General features: G+C 42.0%; 1 protein-coding gene across 6 annotated transcripts in view; it reads right to left on the bottom strand.

Moving 5' to 3' along the window:
• chd3 (chromodomain helicase DNA binding protein 3) overlaps positions 1-18,087 on the bottom strand; it is a 111,178-nt gene that overhangs the window by 44,970 nt on the left and 48,121 nt on the right. For all 6 annotated transcript variants that reach the window (XM_060854718.1, XM_060854719.1, XM_060854722.1 and 3 more), the window contains 10 exons: positions 16,885-17,076; positions 14,595-14,795; positions 14,209-14,346; positions 11,259-11,380; positions 9,970-10,143; positions 8,582-8,723; positions 4,270-4,401; positions 2,327-2,444; positions 2,061-2,185; positions 966-1,197 (listed from right to left, as the gene is read on the bottom strand). In XM_060854718.1, the coding sequence (XP_060710701.1) occupies positions 966-1,197; positions 2,061-2,185; positions 2,327-2,444; positions 4,270-4,401; positions 8,582-8,723; positions 9,970-10,143; positions 11,259-11,380; positions 14,209-14,346; positions 14,595-14,795; positions 16,885-17,076 (1,576 nt within the window). The remainder of the gene's footprint in view (positions 1-965; positions 1,198-2,060; positions 2,186-2,326; positions 2,445-4,269; positions 4,402-8,581; positions 8,724-9,969; positions 10,144-11,258; positions 11,381-14,208; positions 14,347-14,594; positions 14,796-16,884; positions 17,077-18,087) is intronic.

Raw genomic sequence — 18,087 nt, 5'->3', positions numbered from 1 at the left:
ACTGGACTAGTTATATAAAAAACTGTGGCTACAAGAACAAGTCCGAAACTAAGAATTATGCAGTGAGTAACTCACATCCTGACAAAACCTGTTCGCCATCATAAGGCGCAAGTTAGGAATATGATGGATTACTCCCCACTTGCTTGGATAGGTGAACTCCAACAACGCTAAAGAAACCCGATACCATTCAGGACAAAGCAGACCAGACAAGACTACAGCCATATCCATAAACATCCACTCCTACCATCAAAACTCCATCTTGTACCATCTACAAGATACACTGCAGTAATTCACCAGATCCTTAGATAGTGATTATGGCTATGGAAGGTACTATCATCCAGAAGGATAAGGGCAAAAGACATATGGTAATAACAGAGCCTTTAAAAGTTCCCCTCCAAGCCAGTCAGTATCCTTACTTGCAAATACATTGGTGTTCCTTCAGTGTCACTAGGTCAAACTCCTGGAACTCTATCCATTGGCAGGGGCCCATCTACAGCAGATAGGCGATAAAGTTCATCACCACCCTCCGGAGCACAATGAATGCTGGCCCATTAAAATTAAAAATAAACTGCGATAAATGGAATGGGTCAAGGAAAGGATCAATACATCCCCAAATTGGTCACAACAGCTGTTGCAGATTTTGCACAAAGGAAACCCAAGTCATCACAGAGCACCTCTCCTGTCTTAGTCCTTGTTGTTTTAGTTTTCCAGCTCCCACTGTATTGAATTCTACAGCACAGAAAATACCTTCCTCATTTCATCATCTCACCCCATCAGCACACCCTTTTATTGCTTTCGCGTTGTATTTATCCAACGTCAACATTAAATATACATTAGCACTTCTCATCTCAACCACCGTCTCCACAAGAGGAGACTTCACCACATCATTTCAGCTTCTTCCTTTCTCCCTTACAACTCACTCCACTGCTATGTGGATGGTTGGATTTTCTCTTCAACCTGCTTACCTTCAGTATCACCTTTGAAGAGTTCTTCAGTGCCAAACTTGAGGATATCATCCAACTCCTGCTTGGTCATGCTACCAGTCTTGGAGCCCAGGCCAGGCCGAACCACCAGGTGAGTCAGCATCATTTTACGTTTAGCCACTTGTGTGATTCGCTCCTCTACAGAGGCACGAGTGACAAAGCGGTAGATCATCACTTTGTTTGCCTGACCAATGCGGTGAGCTCTGCTAAAGGCCTGAAGTACAAATACAGAAATGGGAGGAACGAAGATACGGGTATGTGAATCAGGAGCATCAACACAGGACTAAGTAAAGTTCAAAACTAAGCTCAAAACAACAGTCATTCCAGAAATTAGGAGGGCCCATTCAGTCCACTGCACCAGCTGGCGTTCAATTAGATTGGATGCAATTTACAGAAGGCCCTCAATTATCCGAAGGATGTGGATGGGGAGTATTTCATTCAGTTAATCGACTGCTGGATAGTAGTTTAGCCAAGCATCGGGATCTTGCAATCTCGTTCAGATAATCCGAAATTTGGATAAATGAATGCCGGATAATCAAGGTTCCTCTGTAGTTGCTTGGCTCCTCACCTTGATACTCTTATCTGATGAAGGATGTCTTTAAATTTTCAATTAATGCTGTCAGATCCACAACTTGTTTTTTTTTGAGGAGTGAGAGGGAGGAGTTATTGTTCAGATTCCCCTACCTTGTGCGTGACAGAGTGCTTCTAACAACACCCCTGAATTGGCTGGCTCAAATGTTGAAGTTTTGTCCCCTGGTATGGACTCCTCCTATTCCAGAAGACCATACCAACATACCTAGACTACTAGATAACTCAATTGCACCATTCCTTAATCTTTTATGTTCAAAACTTGATCACACAGATACAGTGTAGACTAAATTTAAAGGCTCAGGTGTCCAAAGCTACTTTTGAATGCCCACAATCTCAGCACTGGATTGATCTGTCCAGTTCTCTCTTACTGTTCCTTTGGCATAAAAAAGTGAAACCTAGACTAGACATGCCTAGACGGATTTGCTTGCGACAGACAGCCTGCCTCCTGCCCTCAACCCCACCACTGATATTATTCTTGTCTCTCACCTGGATGTCATTGTGGGGGTTCCAGTCTGAATCAAAGATGATAACTGTGTCAGCTGTGGCTAAGTTAATTCCAAGCCCCCCAGCTCTAGTTGACAACAGGAAGCAAAACTGCAGAGCTCCTGGAGCTGAGAAAAGACAAATAAATAGTGTAATTGAGCAGAGGGAGAAAAGGTGGTGGTGGGGCGGGGGGGGAAAGAAAGTGTTAACTCTGCATTTGGGGGAAAAAAAGCACGAAAATCTTCAAGGATTGTCTCTGCCACACTCACCATTGAATCGGTCGATAGCTTCCTGCCTCATTGCACCAGTGACACTTCCATCAATCCTTTCATACTTGTAGCCCTCATAGTCCATGAAGTCTTCCAATAAATCCAACATTTTAGTCATCTAAGGAAAAGTCAGCGTATAAAGGGTGGTAGTACAGGGAACGTGATAACTTTGAGAAAAAAGTCCAGTTTAAAAAAGCTTGAAAGGATGTGATCTATGTAAATGTCAGGGTGCCATGAGTTAATTCAGAGCCTGATGTGGTATTCACATAGTACATTTCATGATGTTTGCATGGTACTGTTGAGTACAGAATCCCTTGCACATTCATGTGGTACTTATGCATGCCAAGACACATTGTGTGGCATTTTCACACAGCATGTAGCTAATGAAGTGTGGCAGATGAGAGATGTGGGCTTTCAGTGTGTCAGACAGCCATTCAGCCCATCCAATCCATGCAAGGTCAGTGACACGTAACAATCGTGAAGTGTTATCTTCTGTATTTTTGATTGTCAAGAAGAAGAAACAAAGAGAGGGAGGGTTTTGAAACCAAAAGGACTGTGAAAGTAATTGCTGCACTTTATAAAAAGAAATTATTGAAATTCATACATGGTAGTTAAACTGCTACCTTGATCAAGTGGTGGGGATGTGGCTGAGCATCACTGAGCTTACAGAGTGCAATTCAGTCAAGAACAAGTAGCTAATTGTTTTGGGTAACTGACTGGTCATGGATGCCAAAGGTAATCACCCTGACAGCAACTCTCCAATTAGTTCCTGGAGAGACAAACAGCTTATGCATATGAGAATGACAAAGGTAGAGGCTCTCAGGCCTCTGGAAGGACAGGTGATCGGTCTCCCACTCTGGTAAGAAAATCCAATGGTAAAGGAAATCCAGTTGCTTCTTCGATCAGTTGTGTGCTGTTGCCTTTAACCAGTCAGATTTGATAATTGGTAAATCAGTTGCTCAGTGTCTCATGTGATACAGAGAAAGGACCTGAAGGACAACCTTGGAGAACGAAAGGAAACAGAAGGAGTATTTCTCCGAACCCTGAAGGCTGGCACAATTCAGTTGTTTTCTCAGTATGTTTTGCTCCTCCATTAAATGCCATTTTTTCCTTCATCTGCCATGTTCATTAGGGGATTTTTAGAAGTGAATTAAAGTTTTAACACAGAGATTTAATGTCAACAGTTCATATTGTTTAACTATGGTTAGCATCTATTTATTTGTAATAAATAGCAGTTCTTGTTTAGTACAGAAACTGGTTAAGTACAGGTTCATGTTGTCTGTTCAACAAAGTCTCTCAGGCAGGTAACTGGGGATTTTGATGACCTTTATAACATTTAACTTTTGTGGCAACTCTGGAATTAGGAGGGGTTTGGCTTCCAGCATGCTACTCCAATGGGGCCTAACATACTAAAATAGCAGGATTTTCTTTTGACATGTTATTGGCTTAATTATTAAATTCTAGGAAGATACTTATTCATTATTTCCAGCCAAATCACAATGTTATCATGTTATTATTCTACTAGAAGTATTGACCAGATCAATTCTGCAGTTAAGATATTTTCACTCATCTATCACCTCCCAATTTGGCGACTCAATTCAGATTCTGAACAATCCAGCACTGTAAGGTGGTGAACTAAGCTCCAAGACAGACAGCAGAAACATGCACTAGCATTGGATAAAGTCAAGATGGATTTCAAATCATCTCCAACAAGTCATATTCTGAACAAGAGTACCCCCAATCCCATCTTTCACTGGTGTGGTGTTGGACTGCATAGCTGGAAAGTGAACAGCTTAGTGGGAACATAGAAATTAACCATATCACCCATATGACAGTAGAACTGGCGGAATGCTTTGGCTTTAAGTACTAATATGAAAAGTGAGCATTGAAGACATGAGCCATCTGAGAAAATCTCAGCACCCTAAGCCTGGGAGTTGCTGTACCTGAGAAAATATCAGCACCCTGTGGCCCTGGGCTTTCAGTTTCTTCAGCATCTTCTGGAGGAGTGTTAACTTCCCTGATGATTTGATCAGCCCACTGCCTTCATACGCACCATTTGGCAACTTTGCAGACTCCTGCAGCAGAGGAAAACAAAGCAGCAGAGTCAGAACAGATCTCTAATCGTATGAGTGCTGAGTTACAACATCAAAATTAGCAGAATTGCTAATGTTCACCATACTTTATTAGCTTCTGTACCCTTTTAGTAAAAAGACTCCCAGCACCACAGAGTTTCTCTTCCCTTTTGTCCTGCCACCCCATTCCAGAAGCGTATGTATTCTGATTTCTTGCCCAAGAGCATAAGCAACACGAATGGCCTAGACAGTCAGCATGGGAGAATGGGGAGGGTAACACATCAGAAACTGTTCTCCCTCCCCGTAATACCACAACTGAAATAATTATCTGATCATAAGCTTGTTATGGAGGGACTTTGCCATTTTATTTTAAATTCTACTGCTTACATTTCTGTACTAAACTTCTCCATTTCCTGTTGTGGCCAAATTGTATCAACTTCCCAACGAAAATGCACCAAATTCTCATACCAACCATAGGATCATGCACTCTCCCTCCTCATCAACCCATGTTCAATGTTCTGGTTTGTCTGCTGTCTACTTATCAGTGATAGTTCAGGACTGTTCACAGTACTCCAGAGGAATCTAGGTGTCAGCGTTCAATTCTATAGAAAATGCAGCACAGGAAGGACATACTGGCAGGAGCAGATGAGACAAGGATTCAAACAGTGATGTAAACCTGGATTACGCTCCATCAAGTACAGAAAATTAAGGAGTGATCTACTCAAAATGTTAGAGAATAAAAATGACTCCATTCGGTTAATAGAAAAAAACTACTATCTGAGGTGGGGAAGGTAAAAGTGTCTAGAACATGAGACAGAACTTTAGAATTTGAGCCAGGCTGTCGAGGGGCGATGCCACAAAGTGAAGCAGAAATCTAGAATTCTTACCCAAAAAAAACCTGTGGAGAGGGAAATTATACGAAATAACATCATCCATTGAGCCCTTTCAATCTAATCCACCGCTGAATAAAATTGTTGCTAATTCGTTTGTGTTTTGAATTCTACATCTCCAATTACCTTCAACAACCTTTGATCCCTTTATCTAAAGTGAATCTACCCATGTCTGTCAATAGCATGGTTTCAATTCCCACATTAACCGAGTTGACCATTGAAAAGTCCCTCCTTCTCCCCCTTTCCCTGAGGTGCGATGACCTTGAGGTCAAACTACCCATTATTTTTCTCTAATGAGAGATCAGCCCTGTGGTCCTCTAGGACTACAGCAACTTTGCCTTTGTAACAACCTCTGAAATATTTCTAAGACAACAACCACACATCCACCATCTCCTGGAGGCATAGTTTCAAAGTCCCACAACCTTTAAAGAAATTACCCTCATCACAGTCTTGAAAGAATGACCCCTTAGTTTTGAACTCATTCATAAAAAGAAACATCCTTTTCCACATAAGTTAATGCCAACATTCAGGATCTTATAGACTTCAATAAAGTGGTCTCTCGCTCAACTCCAGTGGAAACAAACCCAGCATGGGACATTAACAGGTCACGTGAATGGGTGACTAGGTGACAGTTGAGATTCAACTTGGGAAAGTATGAGGTGATGCATTTTGGTCATAAGAACACAAAAGTTAATACAAAGTAAAGGGTACAACTCTAAAGAGCAAGGATGTGATGTGAACTTATATAAGACACTTATCAGGCCTCAGCTGGAGTGCTGTGTACAGGTGTGGGCACCACATGATATGAAAGACACGAATGCATTGGAGTATACACAGAAGTGATTTACTAGAATCGCTCCAGGTAAGAAACCTTAGTTATGAGGATGGATTGAAGTAGTTGGGGCTGATCTCCCCAAAACAAATATTCAGAGACAGACAATCTCATTGAGATTTTCAAAATCACAAACGGGCTGGACAGAGTAGATACGACAAAGCCACCACCTCTTGTAAAAAGAGGGGTGCAGATTGAAAGTGGGGTGCAGACAAAGCAAAGTTAGTGTAAGGAAACTTTTCCCCCCCCCGCCATAGTGACTCATTAGGGTATGAAATACACAACCTGGAAACATGTGGAGGGAGGTTCAATGAGGCATTCAAAAGTGCATTGGATGGCCTTTTTGGATATTAAATAGTGCACAGCGACACAGGAAAAGGGCAGGAAACTGGCACTAAAGAGAGTTTGGTGCTTCCCTCATAACACAGCTTGCTCACTCCAGTATCAATCTGATAATCCTCCTCTGAATTTCCTCAATGTTCATACAATATTGCTTAAATAAGGAATTAAAAAACTGTATTCAAGATGCAGTTTGACCAAAACCCTATATGCTTTGCTTCAGTTATGTTCAATGTCTCTGGTGTTAAAGGATAGCATTCCATTAACATTAACCTCTTTCGAGGAGATCCAAGATGGCGGCGACTCAGCAAGTCTGAGTCTACAGAGCCCTTCCCAAAACCTGGGAAAAGTGGGTTTCCTGCCCCCACCACACTTGCCAAACCACCCAAAAAATTTCTTTAATCTTAATTAGCTGCTGATTATTATATTTAAATAGTCTAATACTGAGTGGATAATGAGTAAATCAAAGGGACCCTGCAGCTCTCAGAAAACAAAGACCCCTCCCCCACCCTCCTCTCCTCCGGCTGCAGCTGATGTAAAAACAGGCCTTGTAGAGATGATTGCTAGATTGGAATCGACACTCGTCAATTTCATCGCAGAATCCCGACAGAGATGGAATGCATTCGAAGAAAAGCTGCAGAAACAGAATCAAACTATAGGAGATTTACAGGGCCGAGTGGAGGGGGTGGAACTAAAGGCCACGACCTCCGAGGCTGCAGCTCAAACAGCTGCAGAACAGATGCGAACCCTCCAGCAGAGAATCAGGGCCTTTGAAATCTACATGGATGATATTGACAACAGAAATCGGAGAAAGAATATTCGGTTGCTTGGCCTTCAAGAACAAGAAGGGAAAGGACAGTTAGTAGCATTTCTGGAGCGATGGCTACCCCAGCTTTTAAACCTGGGGGCTGAAACTGATCGGGTAAGGGTGGAGTGGGCCTACCGGGTCGCAGTACGCGGATCTGGCCCAAACCAGCGCCCACGCCCGGTCCTGTTCCGGCTGCAGAGTTATAGGGAGAGGCAGATACTCCTGGATGCCTCCAGAAAGCTTGGAAAGGATCCTAAAGCTATGATTCATGAAGGATCCAAGATTATGTTATTTCAGGACTTCTCCCCGGCTTTGGCACGAAGAAGGAAGGCGTTTGATGAGGTGAAGAAATGTTTAAAGGACTTAGATATTCAATACACCTTACGCTACCCAGTGACGTTATGCTTTACCCACGAAGGATCCGAGTATAATTTTAGATCATCGGAAGAGGCCAAGAAACTTTTAGACTCGGTTAAATAAATTGTAAGAGACAATTTATGTTGGCTTGCCTCTCCCACACTCCGTGGGGAGAAATGGATACTTTATTCTACTTTACTTTTGCCTCTGGGAGCGGGGTTGTCTTCCTTGCTATGTTATTATACTTAACTGTAATCTGTTGGAGTTGTAATTTTATAGTTGTGTGTGTTTGTATGTGGCATTGATGCTATTAGATATACTCAGGTATGGGTGGGGAGGGGTGGGGGTGCGGCGCTCACTGTTAACTCTAGCTCGGTATTATATCTAAATCCTATTAAGGAGCGCCCGGGTCGAGGGTGGGACACTGTTTGGGAGAGGATATGGTGGAACGTTGGAAAGGTAGTAAGGCCCCCTGAGAACAAGGGGGAAGATCTCCATTCAAACAGGTTTAATTTTTTTTTGTTCTTATTGTTTGGAAATAGCTTCCTTTTTATCATACTGTTATGAGTGTATTAGAGAACATTTTCTCTTATTTGAAGGATGTAAGCGACTCAACTATACACTCTGGATGATTGTGGATTAGTTGAATTTTGATGATTATATATTTAAGATCTATTTTTATATTAATGTTTGTGCTTGAAAATTCTGCTTATTTTTGTAAATTTGTCAAAATGTTAAATTCCCAATAAAAATATCTATAAAAAAAAACATTAACCTCTTTCATGCTTTTAAAGAACCTCCACTAAAACTAACTACTGCTTGGCACAGTTGCCTTTCATGGACACTAGGAAATAAAACCCTCTCATTAACGGCTATATATTTGTTAAGATCCTAGTCAGTGAAATGCAGGCCACTAAGTCGGGACTGAGAAAGAAACATACCAGAGTGATCACCTACCATGGCAGCCACAGGAAAGAGATAAGGATGGTTACAACATTTCTTCAGATCCATCATAATATTCAGCAATGACACCTGATTTCCACCACCTTTCGAGTTCAGCGCATCAAAGTTTCTTGTCAGAATAAATTTATAGTACTTTCTGAAAAATAGAATAGAGATTATAGATAAGGCAGCACTTCTTCCTACTCCCCATTACCTCACCACCTCTTCCCCAGATGTAAGTTAAAACAACCGGCAGCTAAAAGGAACTGGAGTACATTAAAGAAGCTAAGTGGAAGTTTCACCAAATAGGGAACTGGAATACAATTATTTCTGAGAGGGGCAATACAGGAAAAAGAAGACATGAGTACAAGAGTCACACTACCTCACCAAAGCTAAGAATTAGAACATTCGCTGTGACACACAAGTGAAACAGATTCCACTTGTGATCAATTAGGGTCGGTTAGATATTTCTTAAATCAACCTATTTTATTGCACACTTCTGGCGTTGGTGGGACTTGAACCTAGTCTCCTGGTCCAGAGACGGGACACTACCAAAACACCACAAGACCCTCCCTTGATGTCGATAAGCAAAAATAAAGCAAGCAGCTGGATCAGTATTCAGCCTCATTGAGGGCTTGAGTGATATCAAAGCCCCTGCTCATTTGTTTGTACTTCTTGAGAAAGTTACAAGGCTGGGAAGATAAAATAAAGTGGAAAGACTGGAGAAGAAGTTTTAAAATACTCGGCAAAAAGAAAAAGCACTTATAAATAACAAATAAAAATAAAAATGGAGCCAGCTGCTACAAAGGGCAGTGGAAACACCTTCAATACCTTTCAAGAGGGAATCACTAAATACTTGAAAGAGCAACATTTCCCAGAATGTAGGTGGAAAATAACTGATGAGCTCTTTTCAAGAATGTCACAATAAACCCAATGGGCCAAATGATCTCCTTCTATACTCTATAGTGGGAATAGATGAATATGCATTCACACTTCACAAGCCCAGTTTTGAAATAAAGTTGAAGCTGTAATATCCAATGCTGCACCAGAAACTGATCATGAAGACCAAAAGCTGATTGGAAAGCCAAGTGGAGTGAGTATACCTCTTCCAGAAAGCCTCCAGCCCAGTTTCAGCAGGGACAGATTTACAGATTCAGGATGCACTTATGGCACAAGTTTAGCATCAGTGCAAAGGGAAGCTATTTCACATTGGTAACAGAGAGATATGAGGTCGACAGGGAAGAAAGTCAACGATGGACTAAATACAGCCCTTGGATGGAAGGAATTGGATAAGTTGAATGGGTTTCACACTCCAGAATGTTCACTCCACCCGCCAGTAAGAATCTTCTCCCGAAAGTAAAGGATACCACTTCGGGACAAAGGCCTAGCAAATGATTACTTACTTCTGCATCGCACTCAACTCCACACGCACAATCAGTTCTGTCTTGGATGGCATATTCTTGAAAACATCAGTTTTAAGGCGTCGAAGCATGTGGGGACCAAGGAGATCGTGGAGCTTCTTGATCTGGTCTTCTTTTGAGATGTCAGCAAATTCTTCAAGGAAACCCTCTAGGTTACTGAAAAAGGAAGGAAGTGAGAGCCAGGCTTTGGGTGGTCACTCAACCAACAGGACTTGAATCTTCTCCAGTTGTTCAAGCTGTTGCACTATTAACAATACCAATTGTATAATACCAATATAGTGTCTTTGTGACTTCAAAGCTCCCCAAAAGATTTCAGAGTTTCAAACTTTGTTTTTAGTTTCTAAATTTCATTTAGTGACATGAAGGTAGGTGACCTAAAGCATGATCAAAGAGGGAGCAGTTAAGATGTAGCTTATTGAAGGAGGAGATGGGTTTATAAAGGGAATTAGAGTATTTAACCGATGTCAATGGTGGTGCCGAATGCCCAGATTGCACAGGAGTCCAGAGTTGCTAACTGAGGGAGTTAATTAAAACTGAAGCTCCCAGAAGTATTTCAAATCACTAGCATTCAACTACAGGTAGAAAGTCCAAAAGAGCCAGAAGGGCGAGATGCAGATTTAGACTGATGCGGTTCCAGCACAGTGCTGAGATAATGTTGCATCGTCAGCTAAAGGAAATTACTAGGCTGAAGCAGTATTGTGCATTTCATTTAACTGAGAGATATTTTTCCCCTAAATTGATGTAATGTGTGCTTCAAATCATCTCAAATTATGTTCCCATTTGTATGCAATAACATCCACAGTCAACAGGGCTTTTTCCTTTAGAAAACTGCACAAATTAGTTTGTTCTTCAATGCCATTTTCCAGCCTTCTCCCCACAACCCTTACCAATCAAGAATCTTTCTAGCTTCGTCTTAAGTGTAACGATAAGCTGCAAGGGTAGATTAGCTGCCTAGCAAAAGAGAATGGGGATGAAGCCTTTTACAAGAATGAATTCCACAGATTCACCACCCTCTGGCTGAAGAAGCTCCTCTTATCAGTTCCAATGGGTTCTCCCTTCACTTTGAGGCTATGCCCTCAGGTCCTATTTTCTTCAACTAGTCAAAAGATCATTTCAAGTCCACTCTATCTAAGCTTCTCAGTATTCTGCAAGTTTCAATATGATCCCCTCTCATCCTAAAACTCCAATCATTACAAAAAAAAGTCCTAAGTTCCCAAATGTGGAAGGTCAAAAGTCCCTTCTTTCCCTACCATTTTTAAAACGGCACTTACTTGAAACGGTCAGGTGTGAGAAAGTTGAGCAAATGGAAGAGTTCTTCTAGGTTATTTTGAAGTGGTGTTCCTGTCAGCAACAACTTCCAGTCAATCTTATAAGCGTTCAATACTCTGAAAAACTAAATTATTATTAAGTCAGCATGATCATCAGGATTTCAGTGTTACCTCAATTTGCATGTTCAGAGTTCAGTACATGGCTCTAAGGGGCAAAGAAAGCAGGTGAGCCCAGACTTTGACTTGGCTGTAGAACTCTGAAGCAAAATGGTTGTACATTCAATTCTGCCTCCAGAGACTGTAACAAATAATCTAGGCTCATATTCACAGCTTTTTAAAAAAAATTCAACTTCATTACATGGGAGTCACTGGCTGGCCAGCATTTATTGCCCAGCCCCCAGTAAGGAGGGAGCTGTGCCATCTTTCAGGTGAGGTGAGGTGTAAACTCAATATCCTGGTTGCTTTCAGATTGTCTGTTTTTTTTGGCCAAGAAAAGGACAGGAGGTATTGCCCCAGCCATCTGACTGAACACATCCTTCAGCTGATGGGTGGCACGGTGGCTCAGTGGTTAGCACTGCTGCCTCGCAGTGCCAGTGACCTGGGTTCAATTCCTGCCTCAGGCGACTGTGTGTGGAGTTTGCACATTCTCCTAGTGTCTGCGTGGGTTTCCTCTGGGTGCTCCGGTTTCCTACCACAGTCCAAAAATGTGCAGGTTAGGTGAATTGGCCATGCTAAATTGCCCGTAGTGTTACATGAAAGGGTAAATGGGTCAGGATGGGTTGCGCTTCAGTGGGTTGGTGTGGACCGGTTGGGCCAAAGGGCCTGTTTCCACACTAAGTAATCTAAATCTAATCTAATCACTTGACTGGGTTGTCTGGTCATCAGCATACAAACTTGTTTCTGGAAGCTTGTTGTATTCACTGTTGTGGGAAGGTGTATACGCTTCTGTACAAAGCTGCACACCACTGGGGGACGCTGACAGGTTGTGCACAAGTCACCTTCTGACTTTGAAGGACTTTTTGAGTGACTCACCGAGTCACTCAGTTGGGAAGTAGGGATGAACTATAAATTTGCCTTCAAAAATATCACTCACATCCCACACACAGCCACGCAGTGGTTAGGTTAGCAGACTAATGTAATCCAGAGGTTTGCAGGAATAATTGAGAATTGAAGTTCAAGCTCATCTGTAACAGCATGAGGATTTATATTGTGCTCTTCTGAACGTTTGAAAATAAACTGAAGAGAAAAACCATGAAACTACGAGATTATTGCAAAATCTGCACTGACTCAGTATCATTTGGTCAGAAGCGGGAGGTCTTGTACAACGGTTAGGTTTTAAGCAGACTCCTTTGTTTATTCTTTCACAGGCTACAGGAATCAGCATGTCATTCGATGCCAATTTTTAAATGCTTAGAGAATGGGGAGGAGAAACAAACAGACAGACATGCGAATAGCAGAAGAAAATGGCCCTCTAAAAGTCACCTTGCAGGTGTTATTTTCTGGTGAGAGACTAAAATCTTTAGATAGGAAAGAGAACTGGAGGATGCTGGAAGGAATCATTACCAGAATGGGCCTTGCTACTAGAAGTTGGTTACACTTCTGAGGGAAACTGCTTCCAAAACAGACACTGAGCTTTACAACTTAATGAAACAAGAAGTGAGCCTGATGGCGGCTGGATGTTACAGGCAGTTCCCAAATTGCTAAAAAGGTTCTGTTCTGGAGTCCATCTGCAAGTCGATGTGTACACAATACAGGGCAACATAAAGGAATTGTCAGTGCAGGAAATGTTCAAATGTCAGTATTTAAAATTATATCCCAGTATGAGATCATGTTCATAAGTTGGATGTCCATAAATCAGGAACCCCCTGTACTGTACCTAACAAAAGTCAAGTACAAGTCTCAAAATGTGTAACTTTGTCAGGCAGCACTGCTGCCTGACAGCATCAGGGAACCAGATTCAATTCCACCCTCAGGCAACTGCGTGGGGAGTTTGCACATTCTCACGTCTGCATGGTTTTCTTTCAGGTGTATTTCTTGCTGTACAGTCCAAAGATGTACTGGTTGAGTGAACTGGTTACATTAAATGGCCTGTAGTATCCCAGATGGATTAACCATGGGAAATGCACTACTAGAGGGACAGCAGAGGGGGTAGGTCTGGGTGGGATGTTCTGTGGACTCGATGGGCTGAACGGCACGTGGGGATTCTATGTAGCATTCTCTTTTGAATTGGCAAATGGGAATTCAGTGCTTTAGAAGTTAGGGGTCTTCACGGAGGTCAGAATACGTCAGGGTTTGTAGATGACACCAGACTGCTGCTGACCTGGATGACTTGACTAAATGCTGAAATGGCCAAGCAGGACACTCACTCAGTTACCAACTTTATCATCATAACCTCGAAAGAGGAATTAATATCAGCCATGCCCACAACCACAGAATGAAGTGTTGAGCCAGGGTGGTCACTACCAGAATTAAGGACTCAATTAAAACAAAAGCTCTCTCATTTAGGGATCAAAGTTTAGGAAGAAATTCAAGACAGTAAATAGCAGGTTTTGGAGAAGATTTGTAGCTCAGGTTGAGGCTCTGGGCGTAAGTTTGCTCGCTGAACTAGAAAGTTCGTTTTCAGACATTTCGTTACTGTACTAGGTAACATTACTGAGCCACCGGTGAAGCCTTCAGAGACTCAGTGATGTTACCTAGTATGGTGACAAACGTCTGAAACAAATCTTCCTGCTCAGCAAGCAAACTTACACCCAGAGCCTCAATCTGAGCTACAAATCTTCTCCAAAACCTGCTATTTACTGTCTTGAAATTCTTCCTACACTTCATTGTGATCCCTAAAATGAGAAAGCTTTAGTTTTAATTGAGTCCTTACACAAAAAGAGATGCTAAGAAACGTAGATAATATAAATACAAAGTTGATATAACAGGATAGAGGATGCCCATTTGACCGCACCTTGGATTGGTTGTTCTTCAGTCTGTGTGCTTCATCTACCACTAGACAGGCCCATTTAATGGAGCTCAGAGCTGCCTGGTCAATGGTAACCAGCTCATAGGAGGTCAATAAAACATGAAACTTCACTTGTGCCTGACTCTACAACAAAAGAAAATACAACATTAGTTATAACAGCTTAGGATAACTTTCAAAACGGTCCCTTTTCCAGTTTAAGTTGTTTTCAGGTTATGCCCAAATGCGATATAAAGCCCAACCCACAGTCAAATGATCCTGCGTAAATCTCCAGTGTAGGCACTGGGCCCTACAGTCACAGGACACACAAACTCAATACCGGTACCTAGTCCCGGGATATCCAGCACTAAAATTTCTAAACTTTGAAGGCTTACCCTGATTTTGACAGCTCGCTTGCTGACTTTGACTGCATTGTCATCAAAACAAAACTCATTTTCCCGAATGACAGCACGGCTGTCTTTGTCTCCAGTGTATGTCACCACATAGAAATCTGGAGCCCACATCTCAAACTCACGCTCCCAGTTTATGATGGTAGACAGAGGAGCACTGACCAGGAAGGGGCCACTCGAATGTCCCTGAGGAGACAAGAGATGATCAATTGTACAAATAAACTGCTTGTATTCATACAGCTGCATTAACAGAATAACAGTGCCAAGTGACTTGCTGAAAAAGGTACAGATCAATTGACAGGAATTCAAAGCTCAGAGCCCAACCAGGTCACCAATGGTGGAATGACAGAAAATGGGAGAGATATCAGAGGTAGAAGGATTGGGATGCAGAGCTGGAAGAGATTATAGGGGAAAGAGATGGCAAGAACTAGGAAGAATTTGTTTCTATATTTAAAGATGTTAACAGATCAGGAGCCAATGCTAGTTAGCAAATACCAAAGTTGATTGGCAAAAGGAACTGGGTATGAAGGAGGATATGGGGCAGAATTTTGGATGAGCTGAAACTTTACAGATAGTTTTTGCAAGGTTTGTGGAAGTTTGTAGCTCAGATTGAGATTTAGGATGTAGTTTGCTCACGGAGCTGTAGGTTAGATATCCAGACGTTTCATTACGTGGCTAGGTATCATCATCAGTGGTGACCTCCAGGTGAAGCGAAGCTGTTGTCTCCTGCTTTCTATATATGTTTGTTCTGGATGAGTCCCATCCAGGGCAAACACAAATAGAAAGCAGGAGACAACAGCTTCGCTTCACCTGGAGGTCGCCACTGATGATGTTACCTAGCCACGTAATGAAACGTCTGGATATCTAACCTACAGCTCCGCGAGCAAACCTATACCCCTTTTACAGAAGATAGCTGAGAAGATGTCTGGCAGCAGGCTAAATGACCAGATAGGATTTCAAACCCATTCTTTTCCACTGGGAAGCATCGAAAAATCTGTGAAAGTATCCTACTGTGTCCCCACCATCACTTTGGGAATTCACACTAAACTGAGCTTTTAAACTGTAAAAGATGCCAATTTTATAAACAGATGTAGAATTTTGAGCAATTATAATTCTGGGCTGCTGACTTGCTATCCTATTTCAGATATTCAATTTTCTGCAATGGAGATCCACTTATCCTACAGGAGGTCATTTCAACTCAAATCCACCCCCCCGCCCCCCCAAACTCTGAGAAGGTGGGGAGCAATCCAATTGTACTCAAATGTATAACTAATCGGTTAGTTGGAGTGTTGGGACAAAATCCAGAACGCCCAATAGAGATGGAGTAAGAAAATGTACCATTTCCCAATGTGGAACTGAAATTCTCAAGAGCCTGGCAACCTGGAAATTTCCTCCAATAACTAGCAATTAAATTCTAAACGACTTCAACAGTATTTTAAAATTACATAATCCTTCAATATGAAAACACTCCCTAAGGCATCATCAGACAAAGTTTGATGCTCGGACTGAGCGTTCTCAGGACCAGCGAGTTTCAAAATAAAACAAGAAAAAGGTTAAGTGTGAATCTAAAGAGACAAAGCATAGCATAGTGATAATTCACTGGCCTAACCTCCCAGAGGACCAAGCTAATGCTCTAGAGACACTGGGTCAAACTGCACCAATGGGATTCAACTAATAAATCTGGGATATAAAAGGCAGTCTCAAATATTGACCAAGAAATTATCATTTGCCCTCTGAAATGGCCTGGAAATCCACTCAGTTCAAAAGGAAAGATGGATGGACAACAAATGTTGGCCTTACCCAATGATGCCACATTGCATGGGAAAATTAATTGGAAAAATCCGTTAATCTCACAATGGCAATGCAGGTAGCTTCCCAATACCCTGTCTGCTCAAAACACTAATCCCAAATACAAACATGATTCTGAGGTTGCTAGCATCCTTCATTCCCCACAAATAAGCTGCGGCATTGGAATAATTCACAGGGCCACATGTGTAAGAGGATGCAAATCAACTATGTTGACACGAGACTGGACTTGCACAGGTTCAAGCGATAATGATTTTGGTTTTGCTCCAATAAAAGGGCAGTGAAAGACCACTATTTTCTTCCCTTTGCAGCTTTGCAGTTACTGATCTTTGATGATTCAATTAATATATTTCTCCTGATGAATAGTGCAAGCCTTGGTGCAGCAACTTCATGCTTCTTGAAATACACTACCACACTCCTACTCTTAGCACAACATAATCAGACTTACTGAGTTGAAGTTGCATTTTACCTCTTTGTATAGAGAATACAAGAAGACAATGGTCTGTATGGTCTTTCCCAGTCCCATCTCATCAGCGAGGATAGTGTCCGTGCCCTGCGCCCAGGAAAAGCGCAGCCAGTTTAGTCCCTCCAGCTGGTACATGTGCAAAGTTCCACCTGTGACTGTGATGAAGTCTGGCTGGACTTCATATTTAATTGTTGGCTGCAGGGAAAAAGACAAAGAGAAACAAAATTTTGCAACCTTCAGACAAAAAGCACAGTGCTGAAAAGACACAATGTGATGGCTTTTGTGGGAAGGTGGGGGCTAATAAAGTAAAAAAGTCAGAAATTTGCCTTTTAGAAATAATTCATTTGTAACCTTTCATAATCTCCTAAGTCCCAAAGTCCTATACAGTCAATGAAATACTTTTAAAGGGTGACTTACATAGCTTCTTCCAAACCCTCAACCACTTCCATTTAGAAAGATAAGAGCAACAGATAAATGGGAACACCATGTGCTGCAAGTTCCTCTCCAAATTACTCACCATCCTAATTTGAAACTATATCACCATTCCTTCAGCCACTGGGTCAAAATGCTAGAATTCTGTTCCTAACAGTAATGTGGGTGTGCCTACACCAGATGGATTTCAGTGATTCAAGGCACTCACCACCACCTTCTCAAGGGCAATTAGGGATGGCAAAAAAAAAAAATGCTAGTCCAGCCACAGATATCTTTCTCTGGTAAGCGAAAAAAAAACAAACAGTCCAGTCCATTTCTGCAAGGTCCCCACAACTGTCCATGAAGTTTGCACATTCTCCCAGTGTTTGCATGGGCTTCCTCTTGGTGCTCCACTTTCCTCCCACAGTCCAAAGACATGCAAGTGGATTAGCCATGCTAAAATTACCCAATGTTCTCGAATGTGTAGGTTTGGTGTGTAGCCACAGGAAATGCAGGGTTATAAAGGACAGGATGGGGAGGGGGTGCAGGGGTTAGGTCTGGGTGGGACACTCTTCAGTTTGTCAGTGTGGACTTGTTTGGCCTGTTTCTCCACTGTGGGAATAAGTAGCAATGAAGGACCAAGTTCATATTTTGCTGGTGTTGCTGAAAAGAGCCATTTTGGCGGGGTACTAGGAAAATTTTTATCCTCTAAAATATCTAAAATAATCTTATGTCTGAACAGGATGATGCACGGATGGATGGAACCTCCATTTAACTTAGAGCACAACTTCCTCA

Source organism: Hemiscyllium ocellatum, chromosome 44 (assembly GCF_020745735.1).
Source record: "Hemiscyllium ocellatum isolate sHemOce1 chromosome 44, sHemOce1.pat.X.cur, whole genome shotgun sequence".
NCBI classification, from domain to species: domain Eukaryota; kingdom Metazoa; phylum Chordata; class Chondrichthyes; order Orectolobiformes; family Hemiscylliidae; genus Hemiscyllium; species Hemiscyllium ocellatum.
The sequence above is the reverse complement of the archived record's forward strand: the minus strand, read 5'-3'. Positions and strand labels throughout refer to the sequence as shown.